At 42.0% G+C, this 23496-nt stretch overlaps 1 protein-coding gene across 3 annotated transcripts in view; it reads left to right on the top strand.

Moving 5' to 3' along the window:
- AMOTL1 (angiomotin like 1) overlaps positions 1 to 23496 on the top strand; it is a 162100-nt gene that overhangs the window by 97432 nt on the left and 41172 nt on the right. For all 3 annotated transcript variants that reach the window (XM_081279602.1, XM_081279603.1, XM_081279604.1), the window contains 3 exons: positions 11814 to 12105; positions 19049 to 19193; positions 20423 to 20512. In XM_081279602.1, coding sequence (XP_081135728.1) covers positions 11814 to 12105; positions 19049 to 19193; positions 20423 to 20512 — 527 coding nt within the window. The remainder of the gene's footprint in view (positions 1 to 11813; positions 12106 to 19048; positions 19194 to 20422; positions 20513 to 23496) is intronic.

Below are 23496 nucleotides of genomic sequence, written 5' to 3'. Positions count from 1 at the left end.
TTGAGGCTGGGTCCAGAGCTGTAAGGCTGCTTTGTGAGCTCGGCCATGGCTCGCCAGCAAGGCTCCAGCGGTACAGCCCTTGGCTGGCTGGGTAAACAAAGTTGTATCCACACAGCCCTGCTTCAGACACTTTAATAGCATGCTCGCCAAGGTTTGAGCCTGAAACTCAGCAGTGTATGATATTCAACCTGTCTGTGACCCAAGAGACAAGCAGGGCTCCGTTGAATTTCACTGTTATGTTCCTTTGTGCTTAAGGGGTTATCTGTGTCACTAACAGGGATGGTTTAGGAAGTTATAGACTGTTTGGTGCCACGTACTGTAGCATAGGCTCCTGCAACCAGACCGAGAGGACTCTGGCTGAGTTCTCCCAGTGCTATAAATGTGGTCTCAGGAGGTAAAGGATGTTCAGTGTTTTGGTCCAACCCATAACCTTGTTGAGATTTGACTCCTTTTTATCTAGAGATGGATAGTTCCAAAGAAACAAGCGATAGAATGCATGAGAAGAATAATTTGGATTTCTTCATTCTTGACTCACTATCACTTATAAAACCTCTCACCTGCACCGATGAGCTAAAGATGTGTGGAGTTGTCTGGTAGATGATTATTAAACACTTTAGATTCCTTTATGGAAACCCCTTGGAGAGGCCATTAGTCCAGGCTTAGTTGACTTGCAGCATGTTTTTGGCCCTTGTTGGTGAGCTGGTGGCCGGTGGAGAAGGAAGCACTAAGAATGGGACCTGCAGGGAATATGGGCTGCTCTGACTTTCCTTGAACTCTCTTTTATTTTTCACTCAACCTGAAAGTGGAAATGGATAGGAAAGAGGAAAAGATGAAAGTTGGGTTGTCACTATGGAGAACTGCATTTCTTCCCCCACCCAAATCATTTGAATAATATTAGTCCTAAGTAATGAGTTGGCTTATGCATTGTGCACTGTTAGTGAAAATCAATGCATGAATGAATTCCAGTTGGATAGTGTGATTTTTGTTAGAGGAGTTTGGAGTATATCAGTCAACATGCATGTTTGTTTTCCAAAAAATAAGTGTTTCAAAAAATTTGAATACTAGAGATTCTAAAAAATTCCTTATTAATATCCTATTTTCCAAATATAGCTTTTAACATTTTCCTATATAAATTATTTCTTTCATATTATAATCATGAATTATGTTCAGTTTAGTGAACTAGAGATATAGCACAGTGGCAAAGCACTTGCCCATTATGTGTGAGACCCTGGATTCAATCCCCAGTACCCCCCCCATAATAAATAAACCATAAATAAATAAATAAACCACATATTCAGTTTAGTATCTTAGCTTTTTTAGACATCATTTTTTTCACAGTTTCCCATTTTTTTCACAGCAATAAATTTCATAATTTATTATTATGAAAATAATAAATAATCCTTTATTATTTTCATAACCATCCATTTTATTGCTGTATAATATTTTATTATGTATATAATTTATGCCGCTTTTAAATAAATAGCATAGTGAAATTATCATACATATCAAAATTTCCATACTTTGGCTTACATCCTTAGGATCATTATTTAGAAATGAAACTTGAGTAAATTATAGTGAACGTTTATTGGCTTATGATGCTGGATAACTTCATAAAAATATGTACTGTTTTACTGCACTTTGATCAACATTAGTCATTATAATTACAACAGTTTTGCCAATTTAAAAAGAAAGTAGTGTTTCCTCCCTTAATGTGCAGTTACTAGCTAGGTTGATTTTTTTAGGTGGTATGTTTGTCATACTTATTTGAACCTGAAAATTGGCTCTTCCATGTTTTTTCTTCATATGATTTACATGTTTTAATGAACCCCAAGTAAACTGAAGCCTGTTTTCTCTAACATTTGCTCAGATTTTCCAGTTTTTAGAACTTCTTCTGCATCCTTCATCGGGGACAGTGGAGCTGGGCAGTGGCAGGAGGACAGAACCTTCACCGAGTGCTCTTGGTGTTCTGGCACTTGCTGTGGGTTGTCATTCCTCGTCTTATCAACAATGCTAAGGAGTTGGGCACTCTTGATATACCCATATTTTCATTCGATCAAGCCTGAGGACTAGAGGGCAAGGTCATAGCAACAGGCACCATCTCCTTTTGGTTCAGGGGCCAGGGTGCACTTGGAGCTCTGCTGCATAGTGCGCCTCCCATGAGTTGCCATGGAGGCCGTCTTAAGTCTTTCCTTGACATCAGCTCATCTAGTGAGTTTCTAATCAGATTTACAGACTACATCACGTGTGATGTCTAACCCGTGTGCTGCCCACCTCAGTGTTTTCCTGGAGGACGAGAAAACCAATTCCTCCAGATGCTAGGAGGAAAGCCCTCCAGGTGCCTCTTCTTTACCAGATACCCTGGAAGACTGTGGTGGCAACCTTAACCTTGTTGACAGCTGCAGGGTGTGAGCTGTAGTCTGTCTTGTGGTTTGCTTTCCTTTGAAGGGGGAATCCAGGGGAGTTGTGTGTGTGTTTTTTATTTAGACATTTTAAACAGAATGTTTCAGTTATGGAAGATGATAAATTACTAACTGAAAACTAATTTCTATATTTTCAGCAGTATCACCTTGGAAAAAGCTAAGAGTGACTCTCTGATGATGAAAAGAACACTTAAAGCTCTATGTTTCCTCTCTGAGCCTGGACATTATCTTTTTCGCTCTTTATCTTGTCTCAGTCTTGCCTGTTCAATTGCCTGTTTGACTTACAAGCTTCTTGGAAACAGAAAGAGTGCTACCTGTTTATTAATATTTTACTCATCTATGGGTGTATTAATATATTTTTAGTATGCATATACTTTATAAAAGCATGAGATGGTAGTATTTGGCTCAGCCCTCTGTCCTAAGCTGACAAAACATCGTCTTCTAAGGAAATGTCAGACCAGAGATGCTGAGGATCTCCTTCTGCAGAGCTAGCTTCGTGTCACAGGCTTTCATCACCATCTTCTTTCTCTCCAGTGCAGGGGACATGCAGTTAGTGTCCTATGTTTATTGGGAGAACCTGTGGTGCAATCTGTCCTCAACTATCACTATTTTCCCTACAAAAGTGCACTGTGGTTTGTTTTTTTTTTTTTTTCCCCATGAAACTTCCTGGTTTGGTTTTGTTTAGGAAAGAGTTAAAGGTCATTCTCTGGGAATATGCTAAATGACAGTGCAGGAAGGAAGGAGAGAGTAAGAGCACATGTGGCTAATTAAAGACAACACCTCTCCTCAGAGAAACCCAGTCAGGGCACAGTGCAGCCAGAGTGCAGTTTAACATAAACAGGCTTGCTAAATGGCAGGTCTTAATCCTGGTGGGCTCCATGTTTGGTATGTGCTATAGCAGCTGAAGGAAGGTTCACCAGTCCCATCTTACTTTGTGTTAGAAACAGCTGGAGGAGAGAGAATAATTTTGGAAGTATGTGTATCTTTCCAAAATGGTGAATTAATATTTGCAATTTATACAGTCATAAAAACAGACTTCTATATGTGGGATCAAAAGATACACCAGGCTGGGCGTGGTAGTGCATGCCTGTAATCCCAGCGCCTTGGGAGGCCGAGGCAGGAGGATTGCAAGTTCAAAGCCAGCCTCAGCAAAAGTGAGGCTCTCAGCAACTCAGTGAGACTCTGTCTCTAAATAAAAATACAAAATAGGGCTGAGGATGTTATTTAGTGGTTGAGTGCCCCTGAGTTCAATATCCTGTACACCCTCCAATAAAAAGATAACACAGAACCAGGGCCGTTAGGTTAAAAGCTATGCATTGCCCTTAATGAAAATAAGGCCATGCAGCCTTATTTAAATTCCACACACATATATGTGTGTTTGAATGCCATCATCAGAACTCAGGAGCTTCTATAACATTTAAGTTAAATTATGGCTGGATAAACTAAGTAAATGCCTCATGTGTCCTGAGAAACAGCTCTGTAGTATGGAAATTTTAAGAAGCGAGGGTCAAGTTCTGGTTACTTTCCCAGGAAAACTGATGCAGTTCCAGCTGCAGTGCATTAAATGAGTGACTTCTCCAAACTGGAGGTTATCCGTACCACCCGCATCACAGTGGTTATGGTTATGTTCTTAGTTTACACAAGAGTCAAATCATAATCTGGACATTTATGAGCTATGTGGTGTCTACATGACCAAAGGGGTCCAGGTCCCATGGATTTGGAAAAAGAAGTTTCAAGGGGTTTAAATTCAGTTTTTTATACCTTGTAGCAAATTGCATAAGTTCTTATAGCCTTAGTTTCCTTTTGCAATTTGTTTCTGCTAATTTTTCCTAAAACTAATTTACTTCCTTACATAAATAAAAATCTGTTTATTGTAGAAAGTTCAGAAATACATGTAACTCCCATCACCCTTCCCCCTCAAAAAAGGAAAATAGTAATTAACCTCAATCCCATTATTCAGAAATAACCATTGTTAAACACTCTCTTCACTGGGTTGCTTTGTGGATCCAAAAATTATAAGAAAATACTGTAAATTGCAGAGCTCTATATAAATATGAGGTACTTTTACTGAGAAGCATTCACACTTGGACCTTATTTGACAAAGAAGCTCTTTATTAGTTCATCTTTTACTTCATTTCGTTTCCTTTTTTTTTTCTGAGTATTAGAATAACTATGTTGATTTTTACAGTTTTTCTACAATGCATGTGTACTGTTTAGTTAATGATTTAAAAAAATAGCTCTCCTTATTCTTTATAGAAAATGTGTAAAGAACAGAAAAGTATGAAGAATAGAAAAAAATTCAAGAGACCCATTATCTGGAGACATCACCTTTACCTTATGTAATAGTTCCTTCCATCTTTTTTCTATGTTATTTTTAACATGAGCAAATCCTAATATGTATCATATCTTGAGAAATTTTTTAAAAGTCCTTACTTGGGGGCTCAAAAAAAGCTCATTTAACAGAATTATTAATATTGACAAACTGAAAAAATATTGTTTGGATTTTTATTTATCTATTAAAAAGTTTATGTTTAGTTGCTTTTATTTATATTTAGTTGCTTTTATTTTCTCTTTTGTCAATTACTTGGCTACATTTTTCATCTATTTATTTATGATTTTCTTTTTCTGTCATATTTTGCAAAGTTTCTGTCAATTAGACAAGTCATTTTTTAAAATTTTTAGTTTTATTTTTTAGTTGTTGATGTACCTTTATTTTATTTATTTATATGTGGTGCTGAGAATCAAATGTAGTGCCTCACATATGCCAGACAAGTGCACTACCGCTCAGCCTCAGCCCCAGCCCCAGCCCCTAGTCATTTTTATTTTTATAAACTATATTTATCTACAATTAGGCCATCAGAAGGAGGTAGGCCACATGGCGTTTGGTTGGATATAGCCTGTCTTCATTCATGCCCATTCATGTGGGCTCTGAGGACTGCAGAGTGGGAACAGCCAAGCTGTTGGCCTGAACTGTTCTGATGTTCACTGAGTTTGGGAATTGGACCTCTAATGTGAGGCCCTTTGATGCATTTGCAGTATGATCTACAGAAGTGCTATCCAGTAGAAATACAATGTGAGCCACATGACTAATATAAAATTTCTCGGCAGCCACTTTTTAAACAGTTAAAAGAACTGTCAGGCATGGTGGTGCACACCTGTAATCCCAGTGACTAGGCGCAGTCTGAGGCAGGAGGATCCCAAGTTCAAGACCAGCATCAGCAACTTAGTGAGGCCCTAAATTGCTTAAAAGCAACTTAATGAGATCCTGTCTCAAAATAAAAAATAAAGGACTGGGGATGTAACTCAGTGGTATAGGGTTCAATCTGATGTTCCCCCCCTCCAAAAAAAAATTAAACAGGTGAAATTACTTTTAAAACATCTGCGTTAATCCATTTAAAAACATTTTTAAAACTTATTTTAGTTAATTCATTGTATCCAAAGTATTATAATTTCAACAAGTAATCAGTATAAAAAACTCTTAATGAGCTATTTTACTTTTTTTTGCATTGTCTTCAAATTCTGATATCTGTCTGACAGAGCACATCTCAATTTTGACCAGTCACATTTTAAGTGCTCAGTAGCTTCACATGGCTAGTCGCATTGTATGGTCAGTATAGGAGAAGGGATGAGAATCTGTCTGACCTGTCCTGCCCTCACCCTGAAACTCCACTCTGCCTCTGCACTGTGTTCTGTGGTGCCAGAGGGCTTGGGGATTCCTCACCGAGGCTGAGGCTTTACAAGTAAGGACTGTGATTCCTAAGGCTAACCCCAAGTTCTGAAGAGGAAGGGACACCCGAGGGTGGTGCTTCTTGCCTTTCTTCTAGTACCCAACGGCATTGTGTGATAACAGGCTTACAATTAGAAAGTGCTTTCCTAAAGCAGACAGTAAGGGCAGTGCATCAGCTTATTGAATTCTTACAGCTCTGTGAGATAGGTACTATTATTGTCAACATTTAAAGGTGAAGAAGAAGTTAGAAATGTCTTTGCTTACATGGCTGAAGTAGCAGAACCAGAATTCAACCCCAGGACCAAAAAAAAGGAGGGGAGGGGCCGGGGGAGCCCGGGTAATTAAGAACAATCCTGTCCTGTGCCACCATATGAGGCATGTTGGTGTGGTGGAAGCATGTGGGTTCATTTTATGCTTTGTTTAGACTTTGAGATCTCTGTTTAGTCATGTGGCTTAATTTGATAGCTATAAAATAGAATAACTGCATACAGAATAAGAGCAGTGAATGCCCAATCTTATGAGGATGAAATGACAGGTGGATGTAAATTGCCATTCATGACACATTTATTTACAGGTATGATGTAAAAGCAAAAGTTTAAATGTGAAGCCTTGTATGCAAAGAGGAGCAAATGGCCTGTTGATTAGCTGCCACAGATACCACTAATGGCATTATTTCCCCAAACCCAAATAGTATCACTGCAGTTTCCAGCTGCATTTAATGATCTAAGATACCTGAGCAGAAGGTCAGGGTCACAGAGTTGTTATTATGTTGTCACCTTAATGATTCCACAGTCTGCCTGTAGCATCCAGAACAAATTTAAATGCTGGATATTTCTTCCTTAATGAAACAATGTTAAATCTGTTATTTAAAACCCATCAGTCAAATATGGTATAAATTGCTTTCCTGCTCGGGGATGAAATAAGTTGGCAAAAATTTATTGGGTGCCAATTCTGTAGGAGTCATTATTTCCTATCCTTTGAAAACTTGCATGCTAATAATTAGGTGGGGGAAGACACAGATGTATGAAATATTAAGTAATATTACATTTAAATAGAAATTCAAGAGAACAAATAACATGACATAAGGTCAGTGATGGGGAGTTGTACAGGTGAGACGGCCAGGTGAGAACTGGGTGCCAGATCTGGGTCAGTCTGTGCACAGATTGGGCCAGATCATTGACAACAGAGGACCAGCCTCTGAGGTTGTCTCATGCCTTAGATACCCCTCTTAAAATCCTTGGTTCCCGTTTCCACTGCAGAGCTGGGGAGAAGCTCTGGCAGTCCTGCTCAGATGTCTTTAAATAATTGGTCACTTCAGTGGCACATAGAAGAAGGTCACTTCCTTTGGCGTTTCAAGGCACACTTGGCTCTGAGAAAGAAGCTGTGCTTCCTTGCTAAGAAAGGGCTAGGGTTGCCTGCCTCTGTTTGTGTGGGTTAAGCAAGGTGATGGAAAGCAGCACCTGGTAGATGGCATAGACCCTCTGTGTGGTTAGCTGAGTGCTCTCTGGACAAGACATTCACCTGTGAAAAGAGCAACACTGAGTTTATGTTACCGTCCAAGGAAATCACTCAGAAGCAGGTTTCTAATACTCATGCTTGCTCCAAGATCACTTGAGCCTCCAAAATGTTCTGGTGCTGTAGCTTTAGGATGTTGATCATGAGCATGATGGTGGCTTAGACTGGGCCACTGGTAAGTGTTGGGAACCGTGGAGCAGAGGACTGAAGGAGGCTGCCTTCCCTCCCCACGTTCACCAGCATATACAGGCAAGCAGTGAGCTGCAAGGACCTGGAATCAGAATGCCTGTACTTGATGCCTTTATGTTCCTCTTTTCTCTGGTTTATCTATTCTCATATTTTACAAGTTACTTCCTTAGCCTTGTTTTCTTTGTCTAAATAGATGGACAGCAATACCTATTTTATAAAGATCAAAATGAGAGGATGCATGTAGCAGTGGATACCATAGTGACTGGGATGTCAGAAGTGCTCAGTAAATGTTAGTCATGACAGAAAAAATTCACTGGGTTTCTGGTGACTACCCTATGCTAGGCTCTGTATCGAGGGCAATGGGATGCAATGATAATAATTTTAAGAACAGTAATAGCAGCTTAACAGTTGTCCAGGGCTTACTGTGTGCCAGACCTACTACATACTGCTTAGGTCCTTTGATAACTGTATGAGGTAAGTGAAATTTAGTCCCAGGAGTCGGAGACTCAGGATGTCTAATAAATTTGTTCTCTGACTTCACCATCTGATAGGGGAAACAGGCTTACAGACAGACAGTAACAGCCTAGAATTATATTCACAAATATTTCTCAATAAATCTTGGCTCCCACCCCCTCTTTTTTCCCTTTCTTTTTGTCCCCATTGCTAGGAAGTGTTTTCCTAATGCTGGCCCATCAAAGACATTGCAAGCTATACCTTTGCAAACCAAGGGTAAGCAGTAGCATTGATGTGATTTTGTATGAAATTTCTCTGTTCTGTCCCGAAACTCTTTGCTTTCACCTCATTTACACTAAGCCCAGATCTGCCAGGCCTTTGAGCCCACACCCCAAGCTGGCTGAGTGGTGGAGCCAGGGAGTCGTGCTGTGCCCTCCTGTCCACACGCTGCCCATCACCATGTGGGTTTATTAGCACGAGTGTGTAACTGGGGTACTTGGAGGCCAGTGTGTGGCCTCCAAGTGATAGAAGTCTCCCCGTTCTTGGCAAACATACTTTTTCTGTGTTCTCACACCATCATTAAGGACTTAGCTGGCATCAAGAAGACCGTGGCATCTGATTTCTGCCTCTCTTCTTGGTTTTCCTTGTAATTATTACATACCAGGAAGAGATGACCGAGAAAATGGCTCATTGTTGACCATAAGTGACTTCCCAGAGTTAAATTAATTTGGAGGTGGAAGCCCCACCCCAAGGCTCCCAAGAGCAGAGCCGCCCACCTCTGCCTCCAAGACTAGTAGTGTTTATCTCTGGCCTTGGGTGAAGTGTGAAAGGAATGTTTAGGAGGTAAAAGTGGGTGTCAGCCTCTGACTCAAAGGCAGTGGTGTAATATAGTATGTGGGCTCTTGTGAAGGTAACCTCTTTCCATGGAAAATGCACTGTAGGGGTCTGCAGCCTGCAGGAAACACTCAGTAACAGGTCTGTGAAGTTTTGGGTCCATGCCTGGTAGTTCCTGTGACCTGGGGTGAAAGCAGGGCCCAGTGGCCTTTCATTCTCCGGATGATTTGGATCTCCTTGTATACATGGGAGAACACATATATTCACACACACACACTTCAGTGTGGAAGGGGCACAGATTTGTCAAAATGCAGAAATGGTTTAGTCTAAAGATGTGGCCAAGTAGTTGTGTAACAGGTATGTAGAGAGTAAGGAGAGATGGTTTAAAGTCTTGCCACTGACGACATTCCCTTCCAAAATCTGAAGCCAATTGGAAGTTGATGTTCACTTATGGAATAAAGCTTTGTGTTCTGCAGTTCTTCACCTTGCCTGGGAGACTTAGATGTCAGTTACTTTAACATGAAATAGAAGGGGCTCCTAGACTGCAGGCAGAAGTAAATCCACTTGGGAAGTATCTCCTGAACCCAGATAGAATGCTCTAAGCAGGGCCTGAAGATAGGTACTATAGTATCATCTGCTGGTTTTGGTCTTTGGTCATCTTTATGAAGAAATGAATATCTGCATAATGAGGGCCAAAGTGACCCTTATCAAATTTTCTTCTGGAGTTTAACGTTTAGCTGCTAGCAGCTCGCATTCAGAGGAATCCTGACTGTGAGTAATGCTTATGAAGTGAGAGATGTGGAGGCTGGCAGGGGCCAAGAACACTCCAACAAATACATGTAAAAGGAAAATACAAGGCCAGGTGACCTGCTGGGAAAAACTGGGGTAGTTCTGGGAGCTTTGATTATAGATGGCCACCAGTTATGGAGGGTGACACAGGTAACTGTCACTGATTAGAAGTAGCTGGATCTCCAGAGGACTCTGCTCTTTGACACAATACTGATGGGTGTTTGTGTTGCTGCTCATTCTTACTTACACTTCATCTCCAGTTCCCAGATGGAGGTTCACAAACAAAAGAGAGGCAGCTGTGGTTGGAGAACTAGACTTCAAGACTGTTTGCTGTTTATGCCTGTGCCTATAAAAATTGTCTTTGGCTGGGCATAGTGGTGTACACCTATAATCCCAGTGACTCAGGAGGCTGAGACAGGAGGATCATGAGTTCAAAGCCAGCATCAGTAACTTATTGAGGCCCTAAGCAACTTAGGAAGATTCTATCTCTAAATAAAATATAAAAAGGGCTAGGGATATGGCTCAGTGGTTAAGCACCCCTGGGTTCTATCCCCAGTAACAAACAAACAAACAAACAAACAAAAAAGTTGTCTTTGAAGGCCCTGGGCTTAGATTGAAAGAAAATGCAGGTTAACAGAATAATGGGGAAGGAATTGTTAGGGAGTGGAGACAGGAGATAGACATCTGTTGTTTCAGATGTAAGTGCTAATACCAGGAATTTGAGCCTTTAAGAGACACCTCATGAGTTCTTTCTAACATGACTAAACTGGACTTGACCTCCAGACCTCCTCAAAACAAAAATCAAATCAGTCCCTCTACCGGACTTTCCCATTTCATCAAATGGTAGCCCTATTCATTTGCACAGAACCCAAAATTGAGGAATAATTTTTATTTCCCTCATGTTCTTTCTCCCCACCTTGATATATATATATATATATATATATATATATATATATATATATATATATATATATATATATATATATATAATGAACCCCAAGTCTCTCAATTGTTTCTCGTCTTGCTTTGACTCTGTGAGTTCTCATCATACTCACCTAGGCCACACCTGGGCCTCTTCTTTGGACTCCATGGGTCTCTTGCCACTGTGCAATACATTCTGCGCATACCACTCCTGGCAAGGGCAGGTCCCCCACTGGCCTCTGTACCCTCTGAGGGGAAGTCTGGGGCCTTGTCTCACGAAGGCCCCTGCCCCTGTCTCTAGTCCTGTCTTGCAGGGTTGCTCGCTGGCTGTGCTTTACACCACCAGGCTTTCTTCCACTTGCTCTTGCCAGTGCTGATTCCTGCCATAGACCCTGGGTACTAGCTGATCCTCTTACCTGGCATCTCTTTCTCCCACTTCTTTACCTCTCCCACCCAAACCATGGTACCTTCTGATTTGCCATTCAGACTTGAGCTCAAACTTCTGTATTTCACACTATTTATTTACTTACTTATTTACGGTGCTGGGCATTGTACCCGGGATCTTGTCAACACCAGGCAAGCACTGTACCACTGAGCTGTGCCCTGTCCCTAACTTCTCTATTCTTTGATGAACCATTTTACTTTCTGATTCTCAGCTTTGTTCTGCAGTTTGATGGCTCACCTGTGCCTGTGTTATTCTCCTAGAAGGTAAACTTCTGAGAGCAGGAACCCCGTCTGTCTTGTTCACTGGATCCCCAGCAGCCAGCACAGTGCTGATTCAGAGGGAACACAGCAAATAATATCTGCGGGATAAGTGGTGGAGCTTGTTGCTCAGTTGAGCGCTGGGAAGTGCATTGGTGACCTTTGACAGTGGAAGCCATGACAATACATATACTGGTGGGGCTTCCTTCCTACTCCCACCACTTCCCCTGGGGTCTGATTGCTGGTCTTCTGTTCCCTTGCAGCCGCCCATGCCAACTTCCGTTCCCGTCGACCGTGCAGCAGCACAGCCCCATGTCCTCTCAGACCTCCTCTGTCAGTGGGCCACTGCACTCTGTCTCCTTGCCACTTCCACTTCCGATGACCTTGGCGGCTCCACAGCCCCCGCCTTCCGCCTCTCCCAGCCAGCAACTTGGTCCAGATGCGTTTGCGATTGTGGAGCGCGCCCAGCAAATGGTGGAGATACTAACTGAAGAGAACCGAGTGCTTCACCAGGAGCTTCAGGGTTACTACGACAATGCCGACAAGCTCCACAAGGTATGTGACATCCCAAGGCAAGGGGACAGAGAAGCTTCTCTGGAGGGAACAGGATTCTCTACCTGTTCCTGGGTGTCGATTGGCTGACTCACTTGCCAGTGTTTCACGAGGCCCCTTTTTATGCCAGGCATTGTGCAAAGCTTTAGGGAGACAAAAATAAATATGACCCAGTGCCTTTCTTGGAGGAGCTTACAGTAATATAGGGGTGAGAGAATTGGGAAACCTAATGCCTGCAGGAGAGGTGCAGTTCAGGTGGCACTGGTTGAGGCCTCAGAGGCTAAGTAGGATTTCTTCAGATGGACAGTAACATAGGAATGAATTGAGAGACATCAATTTTCCTTTATATGTGGGAATCTCAGGAACCTTGAGATTGCTTTGTCTGTCTCATCAGCAGGCTAATGCAAAAAGCAACATCGCCTGGACGCTGGAAGAGCAAGAGTAGGGGTTATTGTGTGCTTTCCTTGTGCTTACCACTGATCAGGTGGGAAAATGCCGAGTAATTCCAGCCTGTGTAGACATCATGGCGATATTAGAATGTGAGACAGCCTTCATCCTTAGAGCATTATGCTAAGAGCCAAAGAAATTAGAACATCATCCAGCAAGAGCAAACTGTTACAAGTCTTTGATTTCTTGGTGACCCACATGTACTGCAGGAAGTATGGAAGAGAAAAGAGAGGCAAAGGTAATGGGGTGTTTTAGGGCAGGAGAGCCACAGCATGCTCAAATTTCTTTTTTGGACCCAAGAAGTATGTGTGGCAGCAGGGATCTAATGAGTGTAAATGCCTGTCCCTGTCCCTGTCCCTGGAATAAGGCACTTCTGTAAGGAGCTAGGGTAGAAAAGTAAATTCCACCTGACTCCAAGATTGTCCCTTTGACTCCATATGACAATTAATAAAAATCATGGCTAGATCAATTAGTGTTCATTATTGATTTCACAGGTAAGGCTGATCTTTTGGTAGTCAGGGTTTTGGTTTGTAGGCCTTTCTCATTTTCCAATGGCTGGCAGTAAAAAGCTGGGAGCAGAGGATTGAATAGTGCAAGTGATCGCCTACAATCTGCCCCAGCATGTTGGTGTGGAATTTCCTCTGAAAGGGTCTGGAGCTCCCAGAATCAAGACCAGACTTGGCTCAGGGAGCTCTGGCTGCCTTTATCAGAGGGAAGATGAGAGCCACAAACAAACAGTGCTGCATGAAGATCGTGGCCCCATTCCCACCTCCACTTGAACCCTTAGAAGTTGGGAAACCAGTGTGTTGTCTCCTGGCTGTTTGCCTGTAAGCTGCTGCTCAGGCCCCAGCTTGCCTCTGACTCCTCCCAGGGCAGCTTCTTGGTATGGCCTGTAAACTGGGAAAGGCCCACTCAGCACTTTTGGGAAACACATTTTTCTTTATTCTTCCCTAATGAAGCTCTGTGGTAGATATATCCAAGGGCACCGCAGACCCCCTGAAGACAGGTTGGTGCTGGGTCTCTTCACATGGATATTGTGGAAGAGTTCCATGGACAGTGCAGTATAGAAAGATCAGTGACTTTTTAAAAAAATTAATATATAGAGGGTTTTTTGTTAGCCAATAACATACATCTGTTTCTGATTTTGTTGCAAATTTTTTTTTTTAAATAAAATCACTTAATCTCCCAGTGCACCAATTTCCTTGCACAGAGAAAGATGCTTAGAATTTGTGGCCACAAGGATTCAGATGGCTTCTGAAAAGGGAGACAAGTTAAAAGCTATTTTCCTTCTGGAACCCCAAACTCTTTCATTCCCTAGAATATTATAAATGGCTCCATGAGTACCACAATTTTATTGATCTGTCATCTGTCCAGCTAGAATTGTCAATTTAAAACCTCAGATCTCCTGAGATCCTTGGTGTACTCCTCACTAGGTCTACAGTTGTTCTCAAAGATGGGACTGAGACCCAGGAGGGCTCTGTGAGCTTGGTGTTGTGACATTTTCTGCCATGTGTCCCATAGGCCATCCTTGTTCAGAGTTTTCCTCACCATTGTCCTCAATGCTCAGTGTTCTCAGCATCTGCTTAAGTTTTATGTCTGGGCAGAGGATGGTGGGCAGAGGATGGTGGGCCGAGGCAACAACTCCGCTTCTCAGTGATGATAGTTGCTAGTTTCTTGGCATGGATGTGATGCCTACTTTTTAGGTGGGCCTGCCAGGATGTAGGATGTTGCCATGCTATGCCCACAGTATCATTCCATCTGAGACCCTCATAGCATTGGGAACACTTTGGCCCTCACAGAGATTCATTTTAAGAGCAAAACCAAAAATAGATGAATTTTTAATTGCAGAGCTTAGAATATGCATTTTGTGCCAAGGAACATGGCCGAGAAGAATGATTAAATTCAGAGGCTGCCAGAGCCCGGCCTCGTCACAAAGGCTCTGTTTCCAAAGAGGCACAAGGTAGTAGTTATCACTGTTAATGTTGGAAAGATGGTCAGGGGCTCCCAGAAAGAGCTGTTGTTTTTGTTTTCCCTTTTGGTTACTCTTTTTGCTTCTCTTTCCTCCCTGTTTCTCTGAAGCTTAATTAATGGACAGAGTTTCCAGGAGGACCAGGCTGTGAGCTGTTGAGTGATTGGCTTCAGAAACTATCAGGGGATAGATGGACATCAGGAGGGGAAGGAATGAGCATTTTTGGTCATCCCAGGGTTGCACTAGTGAAGACACTCTTCTTTTGTGAGGGAAACCACGGAGGCTTTGATGGTGCAAGTCTGTGGCTTGAACAACAGCCTTTCTTTGGGCCTAGGCATCCCTGACGGTTCTCAGGGGAAAAGCATACACCTGGAGCTTAGAATGGCTGAGATTTTCTCAGGGTCCTCTGTTGGTTTGCGTGATGACAACAGTACCTTTGGAAGCTGTCAGGGCTTCTCACTCTGCTTTGTAGCTCTGTTTCTGGGACACTGAGTGCTTCTCTCTTGCCCAGCCTCAGGGCTCTCAGGCTGCGGCGAGGATAGCAGCTGTGAAGGCCAACTTGACCTTCCCTCTGCGCACCAGACCCAGAACCTAAACAACCCTGGTGGTTTATATCAGAACCAGCTGTCCAGTCTTCTCCTCATCTTCATAAATGTCAGAGGGGTTTAAGATGTTCTGGACATGGAGGGTCTGAAGAAGGTTTTTACTCTGAGGGAGTGTACAATCACAAAGAAAAGAGCTTTAGATATAAGATTCTTAAAATGAATCCAGTCTGACTTTCTACCCCTTAGGAATCCTCGCTTCATGTCCCTAAAAGGAGGCCTTTTCTTTTTTACGAGTATAATTGCAAAAAAGGAGAACTCACTACTGGATGAACTATACTTCTGGGAAACGTAATTAGGAAACTCTTCCTTGTGTTGGATCAAAGTCTGCATCTCTTCAACTTCCCCATATCTAATTGTAACTCTGATCTCTACAACCACACTGCAAGGGACTACTTGTCCACCACTACAGCTATCATTTCTCACAGGAAATAATTGTCCTGAACTAAGGTCCTTGCCCTTTTTGTCTGAGTACCTAGAGCACATAGCTATGTGTTGATTCTTGATTATTAGCCTTTGAGGTGGTAAACTATGCTGTAGAAGGCTCCTGAAGTTTCGTCTTACGGTGTGCAGAGGGAAGTTTCTTAGTAAAAGTAAAAAATCCATGGTCAGGTGTAGTTTATACACCAAGTTGATTGAAGATTAATTAATCCCAGTTGCAGCCATGGGCAGAGGACAGTTCTGGGATGGTAAGAGCTATTTCTGCCCTCGAAGAGTTAACAGTCAAATTGGAAACACAATGAGTTATGTACAGCAGGTAACAGTCCAGTGAACTCAGACCGCAGCAGATTCCTAGGGTGGCACAGGTCAGGAGACCGTCCCGACTGTCTTTGGCTTGCAGGTTGAGCAGCTCTTTGATGGTAGCACCTCAGGGCTTTGGCACTTTCACACCTCTTAGTGACTAGGTATTGCCCTGTGGTCTTTAAGGGCACTGCATGGGCATGCCCATCTCTCCAAAAATAAAAGCCCCCATTATAGAGAAAATTAGCCTAGAAATAGCAGAGTGTTTTGGAGCTGTCTCTTTTGCAAACAAAATTAAAAGGAAGGAGCGTCACTTGCAGTAGCACTGTGAACAGGATTCTCCGTGCCACCACATTGCTGATAATTCATGATATCACTGGAAGAAACAGGAAGACCTTGTGGAAGTTAAAGGACAGTGGAATGGCCAACTCTGGCATAGGGAGGGCTCAGGGACAATAAAATGGTACCAAAAGGAGCCTTGGTGTCTTGGCTCCACCTCTTTTGGCTGCCTCTAAGCCAAAGCTCCACGCTGTGCAGCCTCTTCAATGACCTCTTCCCAGACGGTCCCTGCTTGGTTGTGTGTAACCTGTGGGGACACTGACCATGATTTTGCTCCTTCTGAAATCTTTGGCTTCTGGCACCTATGGAGCCAATGACTTCAGTCTCTCTCCTTTTGCTCCAGCCCTCCCTCAGTGTGAACGCTCCCCATGGGTTCTCTCGGCTTCTGTTGACTCCATAAGTGGCCTTCATTCTGTCACCGTCTGTCATCTGTTGGCTGATGCCACCACAGCTGTTCTCCTGACTTTCAGACATGTATCTCCACCTCCTAACTGGAAAGCTTTGGTGTTCTTCAGAGTCTTCACCTTTTCAAAGCCAAACTGTTTTTTTTCCCCCCCTTTGGTAAACCTGTTTTTTCTTATCATCATTTATCTTAGTTGTCGTATTTTCCCATCTTCTAAGCTGTGAATTTCTATGTTGTCTTTGATTTCTGCCTTATGAGGTAGACCCAGACACCAAGACCTGTGGACTCTGCTGTTTAGTATCCTTAGAATTTTTCCTTTTAGTTATCCTGGCTCATGCCCTTGTCACCTGTCACTCATCTATTTACCTTAGCCTCTCACCTGGACTTCTTTTCTCCCGCTTCCTCCTCCCACCTCCACACTCCAGCTCCATCCTATAGTTATCTCTATAAAACTCTGGTAAGACCACGCCACGCTTCTTACAACCTGCCCCTCCCCAGTTCCTCCCATCTGATAATTCTTTGCTGTAACTTCAGGTTCTTCCTTTGACCCTAGTTCCTGCCTGTCTCACCCCGCTCTTGTCCTGGGACTGTCATGTCAAAGCCATGTGCTTCCTTTCATGGCAATGTTTCTTGGTCTGTGTCCAATTTCTTGCCTAGAATGTCAAAGCCCTCTGGATTTTCTTTTTTGCCTGGCAAACTCCTGTTTGTCCTTCAAGACTCATTTTAGATGGCATTTTCTCTAAATGACATTTTCTGTCTTACCCTTGCAAAATTAATGACTTTATCTTTCAGCTGTCATGGCACTTCACTGTCATAGCCCTTATCACCTTGCACTGTAGAAGTGCCTGTGTCTGGGTACACTCCACATAGTCTGTGAGCACCTAAAGGCTGGGGATTATCTTACTTCTGTATCCCTGTACCCAGGAGAGTATCTGCATGCTGTAAGCAAATTATGAATATCTGTTAGGACTTGTATTATTTACAGAAGTCTTATCATGGATTTTCTTATCTGGGTAGTTAGTATTCCAAAAAAAAAAAAAAAAAAAAAAAAGCGTGCCTAGCTCTCAGTGACATTTCTTTCCTATAAAGGGACTCACAACATGCCTTTGGTCCCCTAGTGTCCAGGGAGGAGTGCTATTGCTCTCATACCATCAGCTTAGCCTCAGCGGCAGTCAATCTGACCTCTAGGCAAAAAGTTAGACACGAGCCATGAAAATAAGCACATAGCTTTGACATGACAGTCCCGGGACAAGAGCATGTGGAAGAAGCAGGAACTAGGGTCAAAGGAGAATTATCAGGTGGGAAGGATTGGGGAGGGCTGGGTTATAAGAAGGGTAGTGTGGTCTTATCAGAGTTTGCAGGCCCTCTCACCCAGCCTTTACTTTTTTTTTTCTTTGTTTAATTCGTTTTTTAAATTTGTTCTAATTAGTTATACATGGCAATAGAATGCACTTTGACACATCATACATAAATGGATTATAGTTTTTCATTCTCTGGTTGTTCATGATGTAGAATCACACCGGTCATGTAGTCATATATGTACACAGGGTAATAATGTCCGATTCATTCTACTATCCTTCCTACCCCAAACTCCCTTGTCTCCCTTCACTCCCTTCTCCCTAATCCAAAGTAACTCTATTCTTCCTTATCCACCCGTAATGTGAATTAGCATCCACATTATCAGAGAAAACATTCCTGTGTTTATGTTACACAGCAGCAAAATGGAATTTATTGAGATCCACTTCAAAATCACTGTTACATTAGACTCCTGTAATAGTCATTAGCTACTTGTTACAGATTTCCAGATGCCATAGAATAAAGACTTCTCCAGTTATCCTCAATTTCATGAAATAAGAAAATTTTTAATCCTATATTTCTCAGTTCCTGCATATTAAAAAGGTTTTCTGCGGTACACTTGTTTGTACTTAAATACAAGTCCATTGGTCATTTATGTAGATGTTTACATAAGTAAGGGATGAATATGCTCATTAATGAAGCCTCTCCTAGAGTACAGGCAGGTAGGAGGGTCTCTGGAAAGAGCACTGTGCTTAAAGTCTGAAAGTTTGGGTCTTGGTTATAGTGCTTTAGTTCTTCTGTGCTTTAATATTTTCCTTATATGAAGTGGAAATAATGATCATAGCTATAAAAATGGCATATCAAGTGTAAGAGGCTTATGTTATGGTTAAATTCATCTCTTCCTAATATTGATATAGTGGAACTTTTACAAGGTGACATCACATGGTCTGATATTGCCCTTGGAATAGTGATGTTGCCTTTGGAAGGCAGGTTGGGAGCAAAATGGATTCCAAAGTTTGGTAGACATGAAACTTGAGATGCAGAAAGGCTGCCCTGAAGGAAGACACAGCCTCACACTCGAGTGTGATAGAACAATTATTACTAAGACACCAGCATGAATGTCACTTTAATGCCAGTTCTTTCTTACAGTTTGAAAAAGAACTCCAGAGAATTTCAGAAGCCTATGAGAGTCTGGTGAAGTCCACTACCAAGCGAGAGTCGTTGGACAAGGCCATGAGAAATAAACTGGAAGGCGAGATCAGAAGACTTCACGATTTCAACAGAGACCTCCGAGGCATGTCACCTTCTCCTTATGATCTCTCCACCCTAAACTACCTGTGCAGTCAACAGCCTCATTCAGGGCCAGATTGCTGTTCTTTCATTAGATGATCTTGTAAATTCCAACCTTCTGGGAAGGGAAAAGTGCTCAAAGAGTAGAATCATTCTTTTCTTCCTCGTGGGTTGTAGGTTGCAGCATGGAATTTTGGAAGTGAACCTGCCTGCCTGAGGCTGTGGAAGGAGGGAGTCTGTGTGCAGCTCCACTTTGCTTTTACTCAATAGTGACTCATGACTGTGTGAATAGGAATGTTTAAAAAGACCAATGTGGGAAGCACAGCCCTTTCCACATCAGGCTGAGTCTTTGGGAAGTGTTCTTTGCAAGCCAGCGCCTCACTTACTAGGTATAATAGAAAGACAGAACTAGACATATGTTCCTCCTGCAGGGCGGGGGAGGGCCACAATTGTGAAGAGTGTAAACATATGTCTTCCCTGAAGGAAATTATCCACCTGCTGCAGGGTCTTGGCAACCTCCAACAAGCGCGGTGATTTAACCCATAAAATTTTGCCTCATGTTCAGTCAGCCAAGCCATTTTTCAGTTGTGTCAACTCAACTGAATTTTTCAGTTGACAACTCAATGCGCTGGTTGTCACCAGTAGCTAGAGCCTACTTTTTGAGATACTACAAACCTTTTGTGTGGGATATCAAATATATCCAATAAATACTTACCAGGCTGGATTATTTAATTGGATAAATTAAGATATACCAAATGGTTTGGGCAAACGAAACTTGCTATATACAATCTTCATTCATTGGGCTGTTTTAATTTCTCTTGGTATTTGTTGCTTTTATTTATTTTATAGTTCTAAGATTCAGATAAGTAGTTACTGGATAAAATATAGGGCTGATGGTCAAGGCTGGACTAGGTCTGGATTTGAAGTTATGAAGACTAAGCCTGCTTGGGAAGACTTCATCTCAGAGGCCATGAAGTGTTTTTTTTTTTTTCCCCAGCCTGCCCCTAGCTCACACTGCTGGTGCATTGTCTTTGCAGTTTGACTGAGGGAAGATACAGGATGGCATCTGAAGACTTTTCTTTTGTTATTTTGTTCTTCCCCAAGAATTGCTCAGTTTGGGGCCCTTGCCTGAGCATCTCTTCATATCCAGCTTCTGGTACCCATTTCATTTCTCCATTGGATGATCACTTAAATCCATATGCATTTTTTTAACCATGTCCTTGTTGTTTGTAGATCGACTGGAGACAGCCAACAGGCAGCTGTCTAGCAGGGAGTATGAAGGACATGAAGACAAAGCTACCGAGGGGCATTATGCTTCCCAGAGTAAGTCAGTCTTTATGTTTATTTATCCCACAGTTGGTATTTTAAAAAACTGGAGGCCTGAGGAAAGAATTATAATAGTTTTAAGTATGTTTTATAACCGTGTGCTTTTTCTTAGCCTGCAACACATTGAGCCCAGATGAAGCCCTCCTACGTCTGTTCAAGACAAAGCTGAGATTGACTTATATTAGTTCAGAGATGTTTATTCTGTTCTTCTGACCTCAGTTCCTCTCTGTCTGTATAATCCCCTCCAAGGAATAGCAACACTACAGTCTTTCCTGGCATTCACTACTTCAAATAGATCACAACCCTTTTTCTCTAGGAAAGGGAGGAGGTTTGGTTCTCTGGACAGGTTGAGGAGTACTAGATTGGCTGCCACTTGCCAGCATGTTAATCTCTCTGAATGATCACACTCTGTGTCTCCATACCTGGGGTTTATTTCCAGAAGCCACTGAACCCATTTCAGCCAGAAAAATGAACAAGGGCTTTGTAAGCCTCTAGATTTATTGGGAGAATATTTTATTAATATTGCCAGAGGAAAATGATAGAATCAGAGGGACTTTGACAGATGATTGGTCAGGGATTGAATTTTGGCAAATTCATTGCACAAGCCAAAGATTTAAAAATTCAGTTGCATTTTTTAATGCTGTTTCAGAAACTGAATTCATAGCTGTATCATAACTCTCAACAGCATTATGAATATGTGCTCACAAACTACAGGAAAAACAACAACAACAACAAAAAGTGATGTACTCAGTGCCATCCAGCTATCCTGTGATACGGTTCTGATGTGTGGGCTGTCAATGCGGCTCTGCATTTTAAAGGCTGGGAAGTAATTGGTTAAATATTCTGAATTTTAATTCCATTTGGTTGGGTTTAACTTCCTTTGTTTCCCACAGATTTACTCATGATTACATTCCAGTTTTTAGCCCATTCTTTATTTTTTAAATTCTACTTTTGACAAGTAGACATTAACAGTATAGAGGGATTTGGCCTCATATTCCTTTGTAGTCTTATAGTAGGTGATTGGTCTGTCCTCCAAGTTCACATGAAAATCTGTATGGACACTTTGAATTACTTGCTTTTCTCACAGAATTCATCTTTTCTTATGGGTGTGATAGATTTACCATCTCATCAGAGCTTTCACTTGAAAGGTGACATCTGTGGGATTTGCATGCAGGATTTTGTCACCTTTTGGAGAACTGTATGCCAAAGGGTAGAGTAAGGTGTGTCAGCAGTGCTGGCTTTAGGCACTCTGCTGACCCTGCCTTCTTGGTGTGGGGTTCAGGCTGATTCTTGGTTCAGGTCAAACATGAAAAGCTGTCCATTTCACCTGATGGGCATCTGTTTGACCTTCTGGCACAGGCTGGTGTGATGGAACAGTAAGTAGGGTTTGGAGCTGGGTGAGCTCAGACACATTCTTGAAGACTTTACTCTTTCGGTTCAAATCTGGAACATCAAGGATCAGGCAACTCGACCCTTCCAGCTGTACAGGCAATGGTTTGTTCTGGGTAAACTGGCTTCACTTTGTTTCAGAGGCATAACAAGAGAGACCAACTGCTTAGAGGTTATGTGTGACATAATTGAATCCACGCAGTCCACTTGAAGCAGGCTTTGGTGACTGTGATGTCTAACCACTTTTCCCACACCCAGCCTTCACAGGAAACTTCGTGCCTTCCTTGTAGCATTATAATTATTCATAGATGGACTTAGGATGTTATTTCAAATTTAAATACGTTTTTTCTTAATGAGTTCTGAGAACCTCTCGTATATTACAAAAATTACCATTCCACTCCAGGTATATTGCAGATATTTTCCCCATTGTTTTTAATCTTTGATTATAGTATTCTTTGTCTTAAAGATTTTTTTCAGTAACCATATTTACGCCTTCTAGGATTGATGTGATGCTTAAAGTTACTTCTTATTCTCGAAGATTCTAATGGTATTCACCAGTGTTTTCTACACTTGAGTGTGATTTCATTGATTACATGGTGCATGTTTTGGAAGGTAGCTTGACAGGCAGTATAGGCAAGTGCACCGGGACTAACCTAGAAACTAGGAAACTTGTTAACAGCTATTTTAATTTCTGGGTGAGAGATGTAGAAGGCCTGAACTAAGACAGTAGAAGCAGCAGTGAAGAGTAGGGGACAGATAAGTGAGGGACACATTCATAGGACTCAGTGACAATTGGATAATGACAGAGAGAAGTGAGTATGACTGGAGCAGCTGGATGATGGTCACCCTTTACCAGTACAACTCAGGAGAAGCAGGTTAGGGTTAAATAATGAGTGAAGGTTTGAGCTGTTAAGTCATCTCACCCTGAAGCCCTTAGTTCAGTGAGCAGGTATAATGGCAGATACGGAGATACCCACAGGCCTAGATGGCAGCCATCTCTGTCAGGCTTTCCCTTGAGCATGTGAATACAGAATGACTGGCATGAATCACCACCTCTCTTCATAGTTAATGTGTTCATTAATGTGTTCCTTTATCTGAATATTATTCTATTGCTAGAATAAAAAACAATAAAATAGATTAGAAGAATATTAATGTTATTAGGACAAAGTTAATTAAGCCCTTAGTAATCATAATTATGAATATTCCCCACTCAGAGAGGGCTATTCTTTTTCAGTGAGCCTTTTGGAATTCTAGCCCTTGGTTCAGAGAAAAGTAAGACAACATCGCAATGGTAATGACATGTCTGGATAGTACATACCAAGGAGCTAGGGCTAGATTGTGATGCCGCTGACAACTACCCTGGCATTAGAAAGGTCAGAGAGTAGGGGAAAGTACAGAATAATGTACTCTGATTTTTTTTTTGCCAGGTATTTGTGTAGATACTAGGTGTTTGAAGCCTAAGAGCACCTAAGTGACTCTTGCAACATGAGCAAAAGCTCTCTAAGTTAGTGGAGGGAGGAGGTCCTTCCTGGACAGATTTTTAAATTTCCCTTGGTAGCTTTTAAAACCTGAACTCTGCTCTTAAGTTGGAG

The sequence above is a fragment of the Spermophilus citellus genome (assembly GCF_964194105.1).
Source record: "Spermophilus citellus genome assembly, chromosome: 2".
NCBI classification, from domain to species: Eukaryota; Metazoa; Chordata; class Mammalia; order Rodentia; family Sciuridae; genus Spermophilus; species Spermophilus citellus.
Note: the sequence above shows the minus strand (reverse complement) of the source record. Positions and strands in the feature narration are given on the sequence as shown.